Consider the following 17,768-nt stretch of genomic DNA (forward strand, 5'->3'; position numbering starts at 1 on the left):
GGCTGCTCTTTACTGTGCCTGTGACTAGCTGGAATCATGAATACAAACCCTAGACCCTCAACTAGGGGGACTAGAACCTGTCAGCTGTTTGAGAGTGCCCCATCTTGAGCTGGTTGGGACGCCTGCCTCACTTGTGCAAAGCCCGTCATCCACACCCAGGTCCAGCCACGTTCTGGCCTGAGCGCCATGTCCAGTGAAGTGCAGTGATGTGTGGCTCTGCCCTCTCTTCTTTCCTTAGGTGAGGAGGACCCTCCTGCCCTTCCTTCCAAGCTCCTCGCCTCCGGGGCGTGCAAAGCAGAACCTGGTTGCTGCAGCTACACTGGTGAACTCCACGCGGTCGCCCCTTTGTAACGAAATGGAAGAGTCTAAGCATTGCCACTTTAGCTGCCGCCTCTCTGGTTCCCCAGCTCATCTCTCTGGCTGCGTGGCCCACTTGGAGCTGAGGTCTCCTACAAGGATATTTGGAGTGAAATTTGGGCCAGTACTCTCTCTCCTTGCCCCTACACTCTACCAGATATCTTGGCAAAGTCTCCAACTTTCTGTAACCATATGGAGCTCTGAGAGGCATGTCCGTAAGGTCTGACAACAGCTTGTCACATTAGGTCAGACCTTGGATTAGAGCCAGTTCTGGGATGTAGGGAGGAAATATGTAAAGAGAAACAGGAAAGTACTCACACTGCTCGTTCAGACTTAGTTTGTCTGCACAAACCTTGCCTATTCGCTGTTGGCTACTTTGATTGGAAATGCTTCGTGGGAAAAGCACTTTTGATGCTGTTACAGCGACAGAAGTCAAGTGCCAGTCTATCTGGAATGTATGTCGTTACAGATGATGTTCCTGTCCATTTTTGGTATGGAACTTACGATGCCATGGGTATTGAAAAAGCTCTGAGTCAGAGGTCAAGGAGGTGGCTGACTACGGTCGCCTTCATAAAACGAGCCTTTGTGTGTTAGTAGGCGTCATGCCTGGCTGAGGTGGGGGCTGTGGGGCCAAGCTGACCATCTAGACCATTCTTTCTGAGATGGGTTGTCATTGTGTAGGAGGCACCAGAGCTCAGCACCCAAGGCCACCTCTTGGTCTGAGTAGGCATCATGCAAGGGCCAGAGCTGCCTGCCGAGGCTCCCTGGGTTACATTTACTGTGCTGTATCTCAGATGCTCATGTCTGGAAGTTTATTTTTAAGAGACTGATCCCGACTGGGCTGCGTTGCTGGATGTTGCAGTTCGTACTTCGGTTGGCTTCTGGTCTAAAGCTACGTCTGGAATATTAGGGATCAGGATCCACTGAAACACGGTGGCCTGGAGGTAGTGGCCAGTTAATCTGCTAAACTGGTTTTGACTAATGACAAACCTCTTTTTAAGAAGGTGAAAAGGAGGGGACTGTCACAAAGGATGAATGTGCTCTTCGAGTGTCATCTAAAGAAGACATGGGCCCTGAAATCATTAAATTCTCGAATCTTAAAGCACTCCCCCCACAACCCAGCCTGTGCATCATGTTTTTGAGTTTCTGTGGTGGTACTTACTCAATGAAAGATTTGTCTCTTGTGCTCTATCCTACCAAAAATAGGTATTTAGAATTTAGGAGGAAAGAATTGGGTTTAAAAAGGAAAAGTAAGTGTTCTCTTTTTATCAATGACTTCTCTATAGAGTTTCTGTTTCCAGAGGGAAAACAATTGTTCCCTTCTCCTCCTCATGCCCTTGAAGGGGTGTGAGTATCTTTTTCCACCATTTTCACAGGTGCTGTTAGATTTTGGCACCCTCTTTTCTCAGCACTCACACCAGGGACTGGTTTTCACTCCTTCAGCAAATAGGACCAATATTAAGGGGGACACTGAGAAACATCCCAAGACAGGGTGAGAGGTGCGATGGGGCAAGACTTTTCCCTCCCAGCACAAGTTTGGAGGGTGGGGAAGGGAAAGTTTGCACCCTTATCGGAAAAAAGAGGTTTGTGTGTATTTTTGATGCAAATGCCATACTCCCTGCTCTGTAAAGGCAGCTGCTAGCTTCTCGGGAGAGGAACGTGTTCGTCTGTTCTCTGGCATCAGGTTTCCTGCAGCTGCTCTGAGGGAGAGACAAGTGAGCTGCAGAACTGTCTCCCCCATGAAGCCAGGCATCTTGATGGAGAAGAGACATTCCGTGTTGTCACCGTGGAATTCAGGATGAGCACAGAGCTCCTGCCGCAAGAGACTGTCCTGCTGCTCCATCGTCACCATCCGTTCTTTGGAGGAGATCGGTCTGTCCAAACTTGCTAACATATGAAAATTCACTTTGGAGCATTTTTAGAGAGATTTCTTATTGAAGCCAGGAAATGGTGCGTGCCCCTAAAGGAACCAGGAGGAGCTGTTTTTAGGATAGATATTCAGCTTTGCAGTGAAATGAGGCATCTCTGAGAAAGTGGCCCCAGGGAGAGCATGGAGGCCTGGAAGGGAAACGTCAACTGGGCGCCAGGAACATGGGCCGAGAGCTTGCTAAATGGACTCATTTATTATGCAAATGGAAGGGGAAAGTGTGCTAGTCCAAGAATCAGGTGATGTTTTAGTTTGGATTTAGGGTTTGGGTACTTATTTTGAAATACTAATGTTGGTGATATACAACAAAATCAGTCTCTGTTGTGCCAAGTAATGAAACCACAGCGTGAATGCCTGGTTCAGAATAAGCTGAAAGGTCTGACTTGATGATTTTGCCTTATTAGTTTTACTTTTTGTTTTTTACCCTTCCCAGCTCATGCTGGGAATGGAAATGGTTGCCTTGTAGATTAAGGCAAAACATCTGATTTAAGCAGAGCTGCGTCTTTTGGCTCACACATTGTCTCCGACAGTGGAAATGGTAAGACAGAATTCAGATAAAGGTTCTGCCAAGTTGCAGGCTTTTAGACATTGGGGATACAAGAATTACGATAAAGGATAGTCTCAATGAAAAGCCTTGATCCTGAGAGTAAAAGGCTTGTGGGGCTAAGTTAGATGGTGTCCTTTGGACGGGAGACCAGAGGTAAGTCCAGGGTTCCAGGGAACCAAGAAGCCTGCAGTTAGTTGAAAGTAGGGGTCTAGTTGTTTATCTTAACTCACCAACACCCTCCAGAAGGGACTTAGCATCTGAGATGGTCAGCTTTGCTAGGAGAGTGGTCAGGGAGATGAAAGCCCAGTTAAGGTGTGTTCTTCTCTCAGAGGTTGGCTCCAAGCCAAAGGGACCACCTGCATGGACCCAGCCCAGCCACACAGGGGGCAGAAGGTCCTCTAGAGGTCCGCGTCCTGGGCCTTTGAGGCACACTCTTCTCCAGAAAGAATCAGAAGTCATTCGGGTCCAGGTCCAGGTGTTCATGTGCATGACCAAGCCAGGTAATAGTATTTTGAGCCAAAAATAAGAAGGGGCCATAAAGTTATGAGACAGTTTTTGGTTGACACATTAGCAATAATTGAAGATAGTCCCAGATCAGAAGATCAGAAAAATGTCTTTAGCAATGGTGACATGTGTGTGTGTTTGTCAAAGTTGGGTCTTGCTACTTCGTAGCCACAAGTGTCTTTTTTTAATTTTTTACCCCTAGTCTCAGATTCCCCCTCTTAAGCACAAATAAAGAGGAAACTATCCCTCCAAACTTGGGGTTGTGTGATTTTCAGAAGTTTTCCTTTTTTCAGAGTTGAGCATCTTTTCCTTTAAAAGAAGCAAAGGAAGAAAAAAAGCTGTTTTATTCCTGGAGAAGAAATGGCACACCCTCCTCCCCAAAGAGAGAAAACCTGCAGTCCCCAACCACCTCAACACTAATTTGGCTCTCTTAAGGAGAGAAGAATTACTCTTGTGTCTTTATTGGAGAGAGGTGGACAATGCCAAGGTGGAGGTTCTTAGGTTTTTCTGTTTTATTTTGGTGAAGACTACTGCTCTTATTTAACAGATGTTATGCCTTCAGGGGGCACCAGTGGAGCAGGCCAGGTGTAATGATAAATAAGGTGTGAAGATAAATGGCAATGGTATGCCTTCTCAGTGTCAGGGAGCAGTAGGGCATGGTGGGGACTGTGGCAAACTGAAGCGCTCCTGTCCCACCTATAGAGGGCAGCCATTCCAGCCAGTTGTGGCCATGCAGTGTTTCCTGATGTTCCCATTTTTCAAGGGAAGCTGAGAATCTGGAGTTTTATGTGCAAAATTCTGATTTTTTTTTAGTATTAGTAACTAAATTTTTTTAAATGTCTATTACAGAAAAATTGTTTACAACAGAACACATGGGTGGACCTGATTTGGTTCACCAGCTGCCGGTTTGCCATCTCTGCTTTATAATATTTGAAATAAAAGGCATCCACGCTAATGACCAAATGCAGCCAGTGGTGGGATTGCTTCTTTCCCTCTTGCTCCCCGAAAGAAATTTGATATGATTCTGAATGTATTTGAAATGTTTTGATTGCTTCTACATTTAATGGGGTCTTAAGAGAAAGGCAAGCCAGTTTTTAATTTTAAAACCAGATTTATGTTCTCTCAATTTAAAAAATAGGACACTTGGAACAATTTGATTTAAACTCCGCAACCTGAAGGACACTGTGTATGGTTTTAGCTCCTGGCGTCGTCACTGTTTCAGATGATGTGCAGTGTTCTGAGCTCAGGCCTGGACTTAATAAGGAAAGCAGGCATTGTGGGGAGGATGGCAAGGCTGCCCGAGTGTCCACTCGAGCTGGGTATTTGCCTTGTCTTGTGTTTTAAACGATCTGTGAATCGACTCTGTTCTGGAGGTGTGAAACGTGCACGGAGAAAAGCTCTTCTCGATATCGAAGTATCAGATAGGAGTCCACATGGGGTGTCAGGTCATCCTTGCTGTATCACCACCTTTCCAGGCTCAGGGTGAAAATAAACAAAAGGAAGTCTGCCTGTAAGCCAATAGCTTTGATTCCAATTTCAGAGTTTTGGGGGTGGGAGAAAGTTTGGATTATCTGGCGTGTTCGCCTCAGTGTCAGACAGGGCCGCGCCTGAATTATTTCAGACATCTGGCTGTGGGTGGGATTCTGGATTTTCAGCGAAGGAGATTCTGTAACCTGCCCTGCTGATCAGATAGTTCTTTGTATGTCTTCCTTATACAAATTCAAACCAGGCTTCTTTTGTTCAGTGTGTGGTGGAAAAAGAACAGCTGGTCACCTTCCTTGTATTTGAAAACCACAGTGAAGTCATCCCACTGGTGTTCTTATTTCAGTGATAAATAACCCCACCTACTTCAACCATGCTTCATAGCTCTCGTTTTCCAAGGGCTTAATAATTTTCACTGCTGTTCTGTTTCTCAGCTTCAAACTCAGTTGAGTCGCCCAAATAGAATGTAGTGCCTTATTCACATGAGTGCCTTGTGAAGGCCAAGCTCAGGATGGGGATTACAGGGAAATTCTTATGTGCCCAGCTTCTTTTACTACTTAAAAATATAATGGCACTTTTATAAAATGGTATATCCCCTGTATTCATTTTGAGGATTATTTGTCACGCATTTGGGGTTTTTTTCTTGGCAGTAGTCTTCTATCAGATGTGTCGTTTTCCCCTCTTTTGGTCAAATACTTGGTGCTTATTCCTGATGTGTTTAATGACATTCCTGAGCTTCTTCAAGATACTCTTCAAGACCAGCTTTTACCTTCTGAGTGACAGCTACCCCTCCCTCCCAGTTTTGGATTCTATTTTTATATATGTCTAGACATCAGCCTTAATTCATGATGCACAATATTGTTAAATGGTGCAGATTTCAGTTTAACCACTGTCGAGATAGATAGCAGTTGCTAAGGACTAATTTGTAAAGAGACTGAGTGAGGACCTCTTGGGAATTTTGATCAGTCGTCTTCCCTCCTGAACTTTGGTTCCTCTCCAAAATTCATCTGGGACCACAGACTCCTCAAGGAGCTTTCCATGTTCTGAAGGGCTGGAGTCATGTCTCTGAATTGACCAAGCACTGTGTGTTGCGCAGTTGGGAGTCTGACAAAAGCAAACCGTTATGACTGCATATGGTACGTTTATATCAAATAAAATTCCGGTCAAGAAGATTCGAAGACGCGATCTTCTATTTGTACGTAACGTAGACAAAGTTGGCTGCTCCATTTGTTACATAAAATAATTACCATTGGATTATGCTAATGTGTAATCGTCTGTTACTTTTAAAAGTTTTTTTCTGTCTCAAGGAAAAACCGTAGTGAGTCTGGACAGAGCAAAAACTTTTGTAAAAACCAAATGTGTTCATTTAGAGAGTAGATAACTTCTATTTTCACCATTAGGTTTTCCTTTTTTTTTTCACTACAGAAGCTCCCTGTCACTACGTTCTAGGGGGGAAAGCCTGTGGAACACGGTGGTGGTTGCCGCTGTTTCCTCTTTAGGTTTGTCCTTTGTGGGGTCTGGTGGAAGAGTGAGCACTGACAGACTGTAGCAGGGTTCTGTATTTGTACATTGAAAACATTAACATCTTATTTGATTTGTACATAACTGTAAATAGGTGACAGTAGATCACAACTGACATTTGCAAAAGGTTGTTTTTGTACCTTAGAATTTCTACATCAAATAAAATGTTTTTTTTTAATATTGTGTAGTTCATTATTCTAAATCATCTTTCCTGGTTCCGGAATCGCTGGGGTTCCCAGCATGGTTTGCTGGGGGCTCTTCCTTTGAGAAGGAGAGAGCTTAGCCAGGGGTAGGAGGCGAGGATGACTGGCATTTCTTGCACTTTAGAAAAGAGGAACCTGCTGTCCTTGGCCGTTTACCTCACCTTCCAACGGGAAGGCACCTGTTGTCTGTGTGGCGTCTGGAGCAGGGACGGGGTACTCGGATCAAGAAGAAATTTGATTCTCAGAACAAATGGACTTTGCAGAAGTTTGACAAGAGCCACTGAAATTTGGGAGCCACAACAAGTTTCCCGTCATTCAAAAAGAAAAAGAGGGGCCTGTCCATTCTTCCGACGGATGTTCCCTCCCCTCCTGTGTGCCCTGTGCTCTGTGGGTTAATTCTTGGTGCCCAGCAACTTCGGGGTCAGTTCCCAGCTCTGCTCTTGTCACTGTGACCCTGCAACTGCCCTCTAGGCCTCAGTTGCTCATCCTAGAAGGGACCAGTCAAAGGCCCTGCTTCTCAGGAGTGAATTGAACAGGGTCATGAATGGAAAGTGCTTACGGGCACATAGTTCGTGCTCAGGGAATGCCCGGTGTCCAGGAGAGGACAATGAGTGGTAAGAAAAGGCAAGGACGCAGAACACAAGCCTGATGGCCGTTACCCGAAAAGGATATGGTAGGTGTTTTAGGTCTTGGGAACATTGGATTTTCCTTGTTTACTTGGTCCCTCCCCACAGGAGGATTGGTAGAAACAGCTCTGAGCCAAGCACTGTTGGTTGCTGAAAGGAGGGAATTCTGTCAAGTTCTTGCCTCCTGTCCTTGATGTAGCCTTCATTTTTCCTGTTCATATTCACCCAGGACACTACTTGTCATTTTGCTCATTGATTTCTTCTTTCCCATGCTCTCTGCCGATTCTCCTTAGTTCTAAGAGCCAGCATTTGAGTGCCAAGTGCTTTACATGCCATCATGTCATTTATCTTCACAGCTACTCTGTGAGGTAGGTAATCTTACCGTCCTCATTTTGCAGTCGGGGAAACTGAGTCTGAGAGAGGTTGTCACTGAATCCTAATCTCACGGCTGGTTAGTAGCAAAGCTGGGCTATGAGCTGCAGCAACCCCTACCTGTACTGCTCCTGTTTCCCCTCTGTAAAGGTCTAGCCATCCAGGTAGCAGTGGGCTGGAATGTGTCCGTGTGTGGTCAAAGGCAACAGAATGCTTTCCCATAACTGCAGCGGTGGCAGAGGAAGTGATGACGACCTTTGAGTGTTAGCGTGGCTACTTGCTGCTCTGAGTGCTCTTTGTGTCTTTTCTCACCACAATCCAATATGGAAGGTACTTTTAGCATCCTCGTTTTTGAGATTCTGAAGCCCAGAAATCAAGTAGCTTTGCCAAGGGCACAAACAAGAAATCGGCAGCACTGGGATTCAGATGTCTGAATCGTCCTCACTTCTAACCAGCGGGCTGCACTGTCCCTCCATATGATTTATAGGGGGAAGAAAGAACCGTGAGTAGCAAGTTGTGCTGAGTTGGTTCCCTTCTCAATCCAAATATTGAGAGTAGATCTGGCTCAGAGGTTAAGCAAATGGATCTAAAAGGACTCGATTGGAAGAATCTCATTAGGCAGGTGCTGCAGTAAGTGAATTCCTCTTTTCTATTAGTGGGAAAAAAAAATCCTTTTTGGACAGCATGAGAAGCCCTAATTTTTGCCGTGGTATTAGAAAGTGGAGTCCATTCACAGCTGCCTGGGGTTCTTATAGTCACCAACATCTGTGGGTCTTTGCCATTGGTTTTACATGGTTTTAGAAATGCAAACCGTAGAGGTAGCAAAGACTGGTTTCCCCTTGCAGGCTTTAATTAGAAAAAAAGATTTCGTTTTGGTTAATTGAGTAAGAGACTATAGGCAATAAGCTAAGCAGGCGTAGGAAGGAGGAGACATAAAACACATCTTTGCTGTCCTGGGCAGAGTGGGTCCTCAATAAATGTCTGTTTTCCTCTCCTACCCCCAGCATATCCTGTCCTCACTGTCCACAGGGGCAAAACCAGAAGTGGTCCAGGAATAGGAGCTATAGAGGGTGTAATGAAGAGAGGGATGGATATAAACATGGGGTAAGGCCTTTTGCAATGACAAAATTCAGATGGGGTCTTTAGGATTAGGGGAAAATAATGCAAGATCAGTGGGGTAGGCTCCCTGGCCTCTTTTTGGAGAGGATGTTGCAGTATCTTTCACGTTTATAGATGATGCAACCTTTTCACAGCATTTATTTGAGAGTGTAAAGTGTGTACTGGGGACGTAGTAATGGATAAGATGCACACATGATCCCAGCCCTCCAGACCACCTCTTTATATGTCAGGAATGTCTGGGAATACAGGCAAATCACCTAGTTGCTCTGAACCTCAGTTTTTTTGTCTGCAAGATGGGGCTAATACCCACCGCATAGGGTTATTTTGAGGATTAAATGAGATGGGGTCTATAAAGCACTCACGACTGTTTGGCAAGTGCTAGGTTCTTGGTAAATAGTGGCTATTAATTATTCTGTGGATGAGCAGATCTTGGGCTCTTTAGGGGTTATATGGGGATGGGTGGGAGATAGCTCCCTGCTCATAGGAGTTTCAGCCCAGGGACTTTGGCAGGTGCTAAGTTAAAGCATCTCTATGCCCCAGGAAAGAAGGGTGGGTCCACGCCTGGCTGTTTTGGTGTTGGTCCAGGAAGGAAGAGATGGGGGTTGGGAGGAGGAGATGCTCCTAGCAAAGTTAAATTAAGGCAGTAACTCCAGGGGTTCTTAATAGTTGACTGTACATAGCCTGTGACAGTTGACCGCTTACTCTGAGATCTGATAATGTTCGATTCACCATGCTCCTTTATTCCTGGTCATTTTTCAGCTCCATTAGAGACACGTTTTTCTGGACTTGTTGCTTCAAGGTCCCTGTGCCAGGCAGATGGCCACGCCCCTGTACATGAACAAAAGCAGGGATTGTTTCTCTAACCGACTATCAGTGTGAGGTCAGGGGAATTTTCCGAGTTTTAGAAGTTGGAGACAGGCAGAGATGGAGTAATGGTCCTCCAGGGTGAGACGGGTCTGTTGGTCTTTCCCACTCTTGCTGGTCAGAAACATTCCAGGGAGTGGGCAGGCATCAGCTTCCACACAGACTGTAGACCTTTCCCACCAGGCTGGGCAAGAGCAGGCCAGGGAGAACTCGCTGCAAAGAAAGGTCGGAGCACGCCTGGTGGCAGAATGCAGACACAGGCAGGTCCTTCTTTGGTTTGTGTGCCTGAAGTTGGACGTACTTGAAGAGCCTGCACATTTGTGTGTAATTGTGCATTACTATTGGCGAGATGGTGATGATTATTTTTTAATCATTGTTATTAAAGTGGGGCTTTGGTCTCAGGTACCCTGAACTTAGATCTCAGTCTGCCTCTTGCTGTGTGACCTTGGACAGGTGACTTGACCTGATTAGGACTTAGTTTCCCCATCTGGAAAGTGAGTAATAGTTTAATACCTAACAGGGCTGATGTGAGGCTAGATGGAGTTCCGGACACAGAACCTGGCACATGGTGAGCCCCCGTGACTGTGGGGACATGGTCACTGGGGGCAGGTTTTGGGGTGTGCAGTTATAAAGTGTGATCCCCCAGACATCTCCCTCAGCCCTGGCCTGGGTAGCAGATGGGCTGGATACTGAAGTGGAGCTCCTGTCTCCTGGAGGACTCAGTTCCCCAGGGAAGCTGACAGTGGCCCTCACAGGAGATGGCTACTTGATCAGATGTCACTCCCTGCTTGAAACTGCCAGTGGCCCTGGAGGTGAACGTAAAGCTCTCACCTGGCTCCTTGCCGACCTCTTCTCTCTGTATGTCCCTTTCTTCTCTGTGGCCATACCAGACTTTTTTGAGATTCCTCACTCATGTTCCTGCCCTGAGGTCTTTGCCCCAGGCTGTTTCTTCTGCCTGAAACACCCTCTCTCTGTCTCCATCTCTCCTTTGCAATCAACCTTCCCTGACCACTGTCCCCCCTGGTGTGGGTCCTGACACTTGCCTTTAGGAGCATTTAGTTCAGCTCGTGTGGTTATGTGACAAACCCTCTTGCCTGCTAGAATGGACACTCCTTGAGGGCAGGCTCTGTCCCTTGCAGAGGCCTACCATCCAGGCAGGACTCAGATTCGACTTCTCTAACCAGTTTGGGACCCCAGCCCTGCAACTGATCAGTCACTGGGGCAAGTCACATCCTCTCCCTGGTCCTCAGGTTTCTCCTCTGTTGAATGGGAATGAAATGCACCTGCCTTATGGGGTTGTCATGAGAATAAAGCAGGCGGAGGGGATAGTCCCGTGCCTGGCACATGGCAAGTGCTCAAAAACATGTTTGTCTCAGTTGTCATCAAGGTAAACAGTAGCAGTTACTAGTAAATTTTAAAAGGTTTCCTGGAGAAGTAAACCATCTATTCCTTACTTCACAAATTGGAGTAAGGCCCCCGTCCATTTACTGTGACCCCCAGAGCTGAGAGCCCCTGGGCCATCCCACCCATTTCCCCCTGAACGGCTTGTATTGCCTCAAGGTTTCACTCCTTGTGGGTCCTGTCTCCAGACCAGATAACAGATGCCTGTAGACATGGGGTTGGTCAGTGACATGGCGTATGTTAGCATCACCCCTCTGAGTTGGATGCTGCTACCATGGCAAGCACTGTGCCTTTGCCTGAGCACATCACAGCCTCCCAACAGGGCTTCAGAGCCTAGGTAACGTCCCGCCATTAGGGCAGGGCCCAGGGTGGATTTGGACCCAGGCATTTCCTACTCCAGAGTCCCTATCTGTCCTTCCAGTCCACCGCTCAGCCTTGTGTCTCAGGTTTTCCTCCAATCCAGATTGTGAGAGCAGGAAGGACTTGCTTTCAAAGAAGCCTTTTATTATCTGCATGCAGAGCATTGCTTAGGCCTGAACAATAAAGACCAACACCTTACTCCTTACACAGGCGTCACCATGTCCTGAGTGAGAACTGCACCAGGTTGGTGTTGCTTTCTCAACTGGATGCTCCACACCTTTCAAGCACTAAAAAAGAAAGAAAGAAAGAAAAAAGATTAGGGCACAGGCAGAAGAGTAGAATGTCCCTTCCATTAATACCACTTCTAGGGTTTTCTTTTTAGGAAATAACCAGAAATGTGCATCAAAGTTTATTGTGCCAAGGTTTTCATCACCAAGCGTTATCCCTGATACTGAGAAATGAACCAATGAAACCAAGTGCCAGTTGGGACTGATTATAAGAAGAGGGCACAGTCATCCCGCAGACCCATGGGTGGCTGTTAAAAGTCAAGTTCTAGGAGATTATTTCATGATAAAGGAAAAGGCTCACATTATGTTAAGGAAAACTAAAGAACACAAATTAACAGTAGTTATCTCTGGGTGGTGTGATTGTGGGCAGGTTCATCTTATTCTTTATACCTTGCGGTATTTTCTACATTGTTGTACAAGTGGTGTTCTATCATCAGAGAGTTTTAAATGGTCACACACAACAGCAAGTGTTAAAGGTACCTGGTGGGCACTGGGTGGCTGGGGATGGTGGTCTCAACACCTCAACCTCACCCTCAGTCATGCCTTCTCACCCGGTTACTTTCCCCAGTTTGCCCCAGCCCCTCGCCATTCCTGACTGTGTCAGTCTTAGCTCATCATCCGCCCTTCCCACAGGCCAAGTGGGGGCCTCCTGCCCTGGCTTTCCCAATTGGTGATTTAGTGAGGTGACCGCCCTGGTCCTATTCAATCCTGTCTTGCAGAGTTAGGGGATATGGAACTGAATTCAGGAATAGGCCCTCACGAACTGACTGTTTCAAGGAGAAAAGGTGGCTGATCATCTGTGTTTTCTGGCCTCTCCACCAGTTTCCAAACTCCATGGATTATAAGCCACATTTCCCACATATCCCTTCTACACCCCCCACCAAAGGATTCCCTTTGGGTGTATCATCTCTTCCCCCAACAGACTCCTAACTTGAACCCAGGAACCAAGTCCCCCCTCCCCTACAGGGCCAAGCATGGCGTGGGTGGGAGGGGATGGGGTGCTGCACATAAACCCTCGGAGGACTAAATTGATTTGTTTCTAGTCTACATATCCTCCTTGCAGACTTGTTCTGATTTCTGGAAACCCTGGATTATAACATGGAGGCAGTCAAGGAGTTTGCCTCTAGTAATAATAAAAACGCTCTTTGACTTTGCTGTGTGCAGGAGACTTTCACCCCCTACCCCCGTTCCTCCCTCGGCACCTGGTGTGATCACCTCTGCCTGAACCTTTCAGTGGTCGCGGGGGTGCCTCACCTTGGCCATCAAGTCCCCTCCAGCCTTATTCTTCCCCCACCTGCCCCTCTCCATGGGCTTCTGGAAGTGTGCCCTATGCTTTCCGACCTCTGGGCTTCCACATCGCCTGTTCCCTCCACCTTTCCCCTGCCTGATCCCTCTGCCTGGTCAGGGCTCAGTGGTGGCCCTCTTCCCACAGGAAGAAGCCTCCCTGTGCTCGAACCTGGGCAGGTCCTTCCCCTGGTGTCTCTCTCACCACGTCCTGCTCCCTAACCGCCCAGTGGGGTGTCATCAGCTGTGAGCTCCATGGGGTCAGGGACTGTGTCTGTCTTGGTGACAGAGTCACTGCTGTTCCCCAGAGCCTGGCACAGTGTATGGCATCTGGCAGATGCTCATATCGTTGTTAAATGGAATCTGATGGAAATAAAACTTTTATCTTTGACAAAGCTGCCTGAGTAGCACAACAGGTGTTGACTTGTGGGTTTGAAGCACCTGCTGAACTCCAGGTTAATGAGGGAGTGGAAGCCTTTTATTATCACTTAATAAACATGGCTGGTTATAGTGGGGATCTTCCACAGTGTGGGGGAGGGAGAATAACACAAGAGGTTTCGGGGAAAAGTTGAGGACTAGGGGTCTGGATATAGGTTTTGCCCTTGGACATGGAGTACCGGGGAGGGTGTGTGTTCCTTGAGCAGGAAACAGATGGGTCATGAGGCACTCGGTTTGGGGTCAAGGAGCCCCCTTGAAGCTGTGGTGGAATGAAGTTGCAGCTGTTGGAATGAAAGTTGGTTTGCTCAAGATGCTCAGTTTCTGGCCCAAAAGGCAGGCTGTGGGCCAGGAAGAGGCCACCCAGCACTACAAGGCTGAGCTCCTGCAAGGAGAGACGGGGCTGCAGTGAAGAAAGTCTCAGCTGTGCCAGAGCAAGTTTTGAACACCTCAGCTGGTCACGGGGGCCTGGCCCGAGAGGTGCATATGCCAGGGGCTGCTGTCAGGACAGCGCCTCCCAGGGAGCCCTCCACACTCTGGCTCCTCCTGAGAGGTGGAACGAGGGGGGAGGGGTTAGCACTCACCCCAGGAGACAGTGAGGAGGTCCACTCAGCACCCTGGACCTGCCGCTTCCTGGAGGGTCAGCCTGGCGGGAGCCTTGGCCCTTGGGCTGACGCTCCCTCTTCTGACCTGGGGCTTGATTTTGCCTCTCTAAGCTTCGGTTTCTTCATCTAAGTGAGCCAGAAAACCCCTACACCTCAAAGGGTCCAGGGAATGTTAAAGTAGATCAACCACCTAAAATGCACGCCTGCCACATGAAAGCAACTAATTGATTTTCGATTTTTATCATCACGGTTTATACTGTCGTAAGAGCCCATAGCTACAGTGTGCGGCATTCTTTATTCCTGATTTTACGGAGTCCTGAGGACAGTAGGCGTTTATCGGTTGAATGAATGAATGAATGAATGCAGAAAACAGTTTTGTTCAGATTCCCACGTTTATTTCCACATGGAGACCCAGGCCACTGCCGGCTGCTGCTTTTTCAGGCTCGGCGTCCGCCCACAAACTGGCGATTCCTGAGAACCTACTGGGCGCACGAGGAGTCGCACAGCTCGTGGCTCGTCCTCATTCTCACCCCCACAGCTGAGGAAAGTGAGGCTTGAGCAAGACCTGACACGCCCAAGGTCAGCCTAGAGGGGCGGTGGGGCTCCACGCGCAGGCTCCGGCCCTCGCCCGCCAGGGCTGCCTCTGCTACCCCTGGCGCGGGCGTCGCCACAGTCCCCTCCCGCTCGGATGAATTCCGAGAGCCGCCCCCGGGTGTCCGCGGCGCCTTCTAGGCTGGGGGAGGGGGCTGCGCACCCCTTCCCCGACCGGGGACATTCTCTCCGCTGAATCTGGCTTAGGTGGCGGAGGATGCCCGGGGCCAGATTCCCCCGTCTTCCCTCCTCCCCTCCCAGCCTTCCCAGGGACCCAGGCAGGGCGTGGGGAGAAGCAGTGCGGAGCGGCGGCCGGAGGTGACTGCGTCCGGGTCCCGCGCCACCCTGCTCCGGCGCCCGCGGGGGTCCGCGGCCCGCCTCCCGCCCACGTGGCCGGCCAGGCCTCCCCGCCCCAGGCCCCGCCCCGCCCGGGGGAGCCGCTCCCCCAGCCGCCGCCGCCGCCGCGGTGCGCTTTCCAGCCCCGGCGGGCCGAGCCTGCGCTGGGCGCCGAGGTGAGTGTGGGCGGCTGGCCCGGAACCCTGCCCCTCCGCTAGTCACCCCGGCGGGACACCCCTGCCACACACCCTGGAGCGGGACACTTTCTCGGGCTGGCTCCTCCCCTGCCTTCACCCCCCATCCCCAAGCTGCACCCCCACCCCCACCTCCAAGTCCCCCCTGCCGGTCCCGGTGACCGCAGCGAGCTCCGCGCGCCCTCCGGCCCGGGGCACTCGGAGCGCTCGGCGGCGCACTGGGCGCCTGGGCGCAGGTGGGCAGTGCCGCCACCAGCCCGAACCGGCCGCCGCTCTCGCTGGAGACCCTGACTTTGGTCCCCTGGTAGCTCTTGGGCGAAAGTTCCTGGAGCCACTTCCGGAGAGGGAGGCGCCACCTGTCCTGGGGCAAAGCCCCTTTCCCTCGGGGGTTTCCTCAGCCCTGGTGGGGCGCCCGCAGGTCCGCGTCGCGTCTGGCGCTGCTGGTCGTGGCTCGCAGGGCCGCCGGTCACTTCGCGGCGTGGAACCCGGCTTTGAGCGCGTGGGACGGCGGCAGCGGTTCCGGGCCCACCGGGCCCTTGTGCTGGCGGCTGCATCTTTTAAATTGCGCGGCCAGAGGATCCTGCGACAGAGGCCAGGAAGGCGGACACCAAGGGGTTAAGGTGAACCTCCGTGCCTCGTAGCCAGAGAGGGGTGAGCATTTCCTGAGGGTTGAAGTTGACCGAGCCGGCTGGAAATCGGTTCCCTTGGGCTTTGCCACGAGGAAGAGCTGCGCTTGCATTATCAGCAGCCTCATCGTGGACTTGAACAGAGCGGCTTGTGGCTGGAGGACTCTTGCTCCGTTTAACGCCTGAACCAGGCTTGCTTCCAGCAGTTGGCAAGGATGTGAGAACTGCCGAACAGGAGTTGTCCTGGATGCACCGGCAGAAACTTACTTTTAAGCATTTCATGCGCTACCAGGGTATAACCACTTTCTTCCCTGGGTTGTGGGAGAGGCGAGTTTTGCTGTCTTTGTCTTAGCTATGTAGTCCTGGGCAAGTTACTTCACCTATTTGTGCCTCAGTTTCCTCATCTGTAAAATGGGGATGATAATAGTGCAAACCTTAAAGGGGTGTGTAAGATTAAAGTTCTTAAAATAGTGCTGAGACAAGGTGAGTTCTAGTCTGTTAGCTGTTCTTGTCGTTCCTACGGCCGTCTCTCTCACAGGTCATCCCCATCCCCAGCTCCCCAGTGAGGTGGCGGGCAGGCTCTTGGGACTTCCCCTTCTCCTGCTTAGGACCTACATTATTTACTCAGTAGCTGTGGTGTCCCCTTCAGCCTTGAAACACGTGGGCTTTGCAGTACCAGCTCCTATGGTTAACCAGTCTTATGCAAAATGTATCTCAGAATGTGAGATTAGAGGTGACCTTTCTCAAGGTCACTCCTGGGAAATAGGGTCTCAGACCTTCTCTGGAAGCTCTGGGATATGACTGGATGTTTGCCTTGCTGGGGTGCAGTGGATAAGGTTTCACTTGAATTCCTTCATGGCCCTCTGACAGGCTGACGTCATCTAGTGTCTGTGAGTGTAGGAATCTATTTAGGGGCCCAAGAGTCTGATCTCGTCCCCTCCCCTCCATTTGTTCACCTCCAGTGGACTGTCCCTGCCATCAGCGGAGTCTGGGCTGCACCAGTTCAGTTTCCTTCTTTTGGCGGTGGTAACCACAGTCAGGAGTTCTGTACCTGGGGCTCCAGGAATCCCCTGAAATGTGCTTGAGATGCTTGGAGCACAGTGTATATTTTTCCAGAGGGTCTCCTTTTCATCATATTCTGCAAAAGGCTGCACTCTGCAGAAGTGGACCCTGAACTGCTGGAAGATGTGAGTTTACCCCCTGTACAGGGCAGGCCCAAATTTTTAGAGAGTTGAGATGTCAGCATTACCTCTGTCTCCCAGAGGTGGAGGTGCATACGTGTTCCTTTGTGCCTTTGCTCAGAACACTCCTTCCAGTGGAAAATTCAGATCTTGACTTGAGGAAATCTGATAAAGAAGTCAGTTGAGTAAGGGAGAAGTCAGGCTGTGGGGGTAGGGACTATTGGCCTGAGGCGAGGTCTTTAGAATGGGTTGCAACTCAAGAAAATTTGAACTCAAGTTGTCAAGAGACTTCTCAGGGCCTTTGCACATGCTCTTCCCTCTGCTGAGTACACTTTCCCATGACTTCTTCTCATGTCTGGCACTTTTTTGCCCTTTAGCTCAGATATCTCTGTAGAGGTTTTTCCTGGCCACTCTGTCCAAAGCAGCCCCATCCCCCATCAGTTTGTGTCAAATTCTCCCGTTGTGTTTTATTCATGGATCTTACCTGAAATGGTCTTACTCTGTATCTAGTTATGGGTTTATGGCCAGCATCCATCCAAGAGAATGCAGAATCCGAGAGGGCGGTGGAGTCTGGGCTTCGCCAGTTCAGTTTCTTTCCTTTGGCGGTGGTAACCACAGGCAGGAGTTCTGGGTTGCCCTGGTCACTGCTGAACTCTGGCCCCTGGCACACAGTAGGTGCTCAATCAATGTCCCTGAGTGTCAGAATGAATGAACTTACACTGAGTGAGGTGAGGTGAGGCTGGAAAGCTTTGAAGAGGAGTGAAATGCCAAGGAACTGGCTGTTAGGAGCTCTGGGTTAAAAGTGCCCTTTAAGGTTCACACAGTTTAAACCACTTCGGCAACATCTCTTCCTATTACTGCTTAACCCAAGCTTGAATCCTCCAGTGACAGGGAACTCACTGCCTCTCAAGACAGTCCATCCCGTTGGAGGGAAGATGTGGGGTGC

At 49.5% G+C, this 17,768-nt stretch overlaps 2 protein-coding genes across 4 annotated transcripts in view; both read left to right on the forward strand.

The window, feature by feature from the left end:
• IL17RD (interleukin 17 receptor D) overlaps nucleotides 1-6,514 on the forward strand; it is a 64,046-nt gene extending 57,532 nt beyond the window's left edge. Inside the window, exon 13 of one of the 2 annotated variants that reach the window (XM_014868760.3) lies at nucleotides 239-3,585. In XM_014868760.3, the coding sequence (XP_014724246.2) occupies nucleotides 239-351 (113 nt within the window). In that variant the 3' untranslated portion in view covers nucleotides 352-3,585. Of the gene's footprint in view, nucleotides 1-238 lie in introns of both variants that reach the window. The other variant, XM_014868759.3, reaches the window with a different exon arrangement.
• Nucleotides 6,515-14,862: 8,348 nt separating this feature from the next.
• The window catches only part of ARHGEF3 (Rho guanine nucleotide exchange factor 3), a 284,203-nt gene continuing 281,297 nt past the window's right edge, over nucleotides 14,863-17,768 (forward strand). The window contains exon 1 of one of the 2 annotated variants that reach the window (XM_044754094.2): nucleotides 14,863-14,997. The gene's annotated coding sequence lies outside the window, so the exon portion shown is untranslated. The remainder of the gene's footprint in view (nucleotides 14,998-17,768) is intronic. The other variant, XM_070493511.1, reaches the window with a different exon arrangement.

The sequence above is a fragment of the Equus asinus genome, chromosome 21, assembly GCF_041296235.1.
Source record: "Equus asinus isolate D_3611 breed Donkey chromosome 21, EquAss-T2T_v2, whole genome shotgun sequence".
NCBI classification, from domain to species: domain Eukaryota; kingdom Metazoa; phylum Chordata; class Mammalia; order Perissodactyla; family Equidae; genus Equus; species Equus asinus.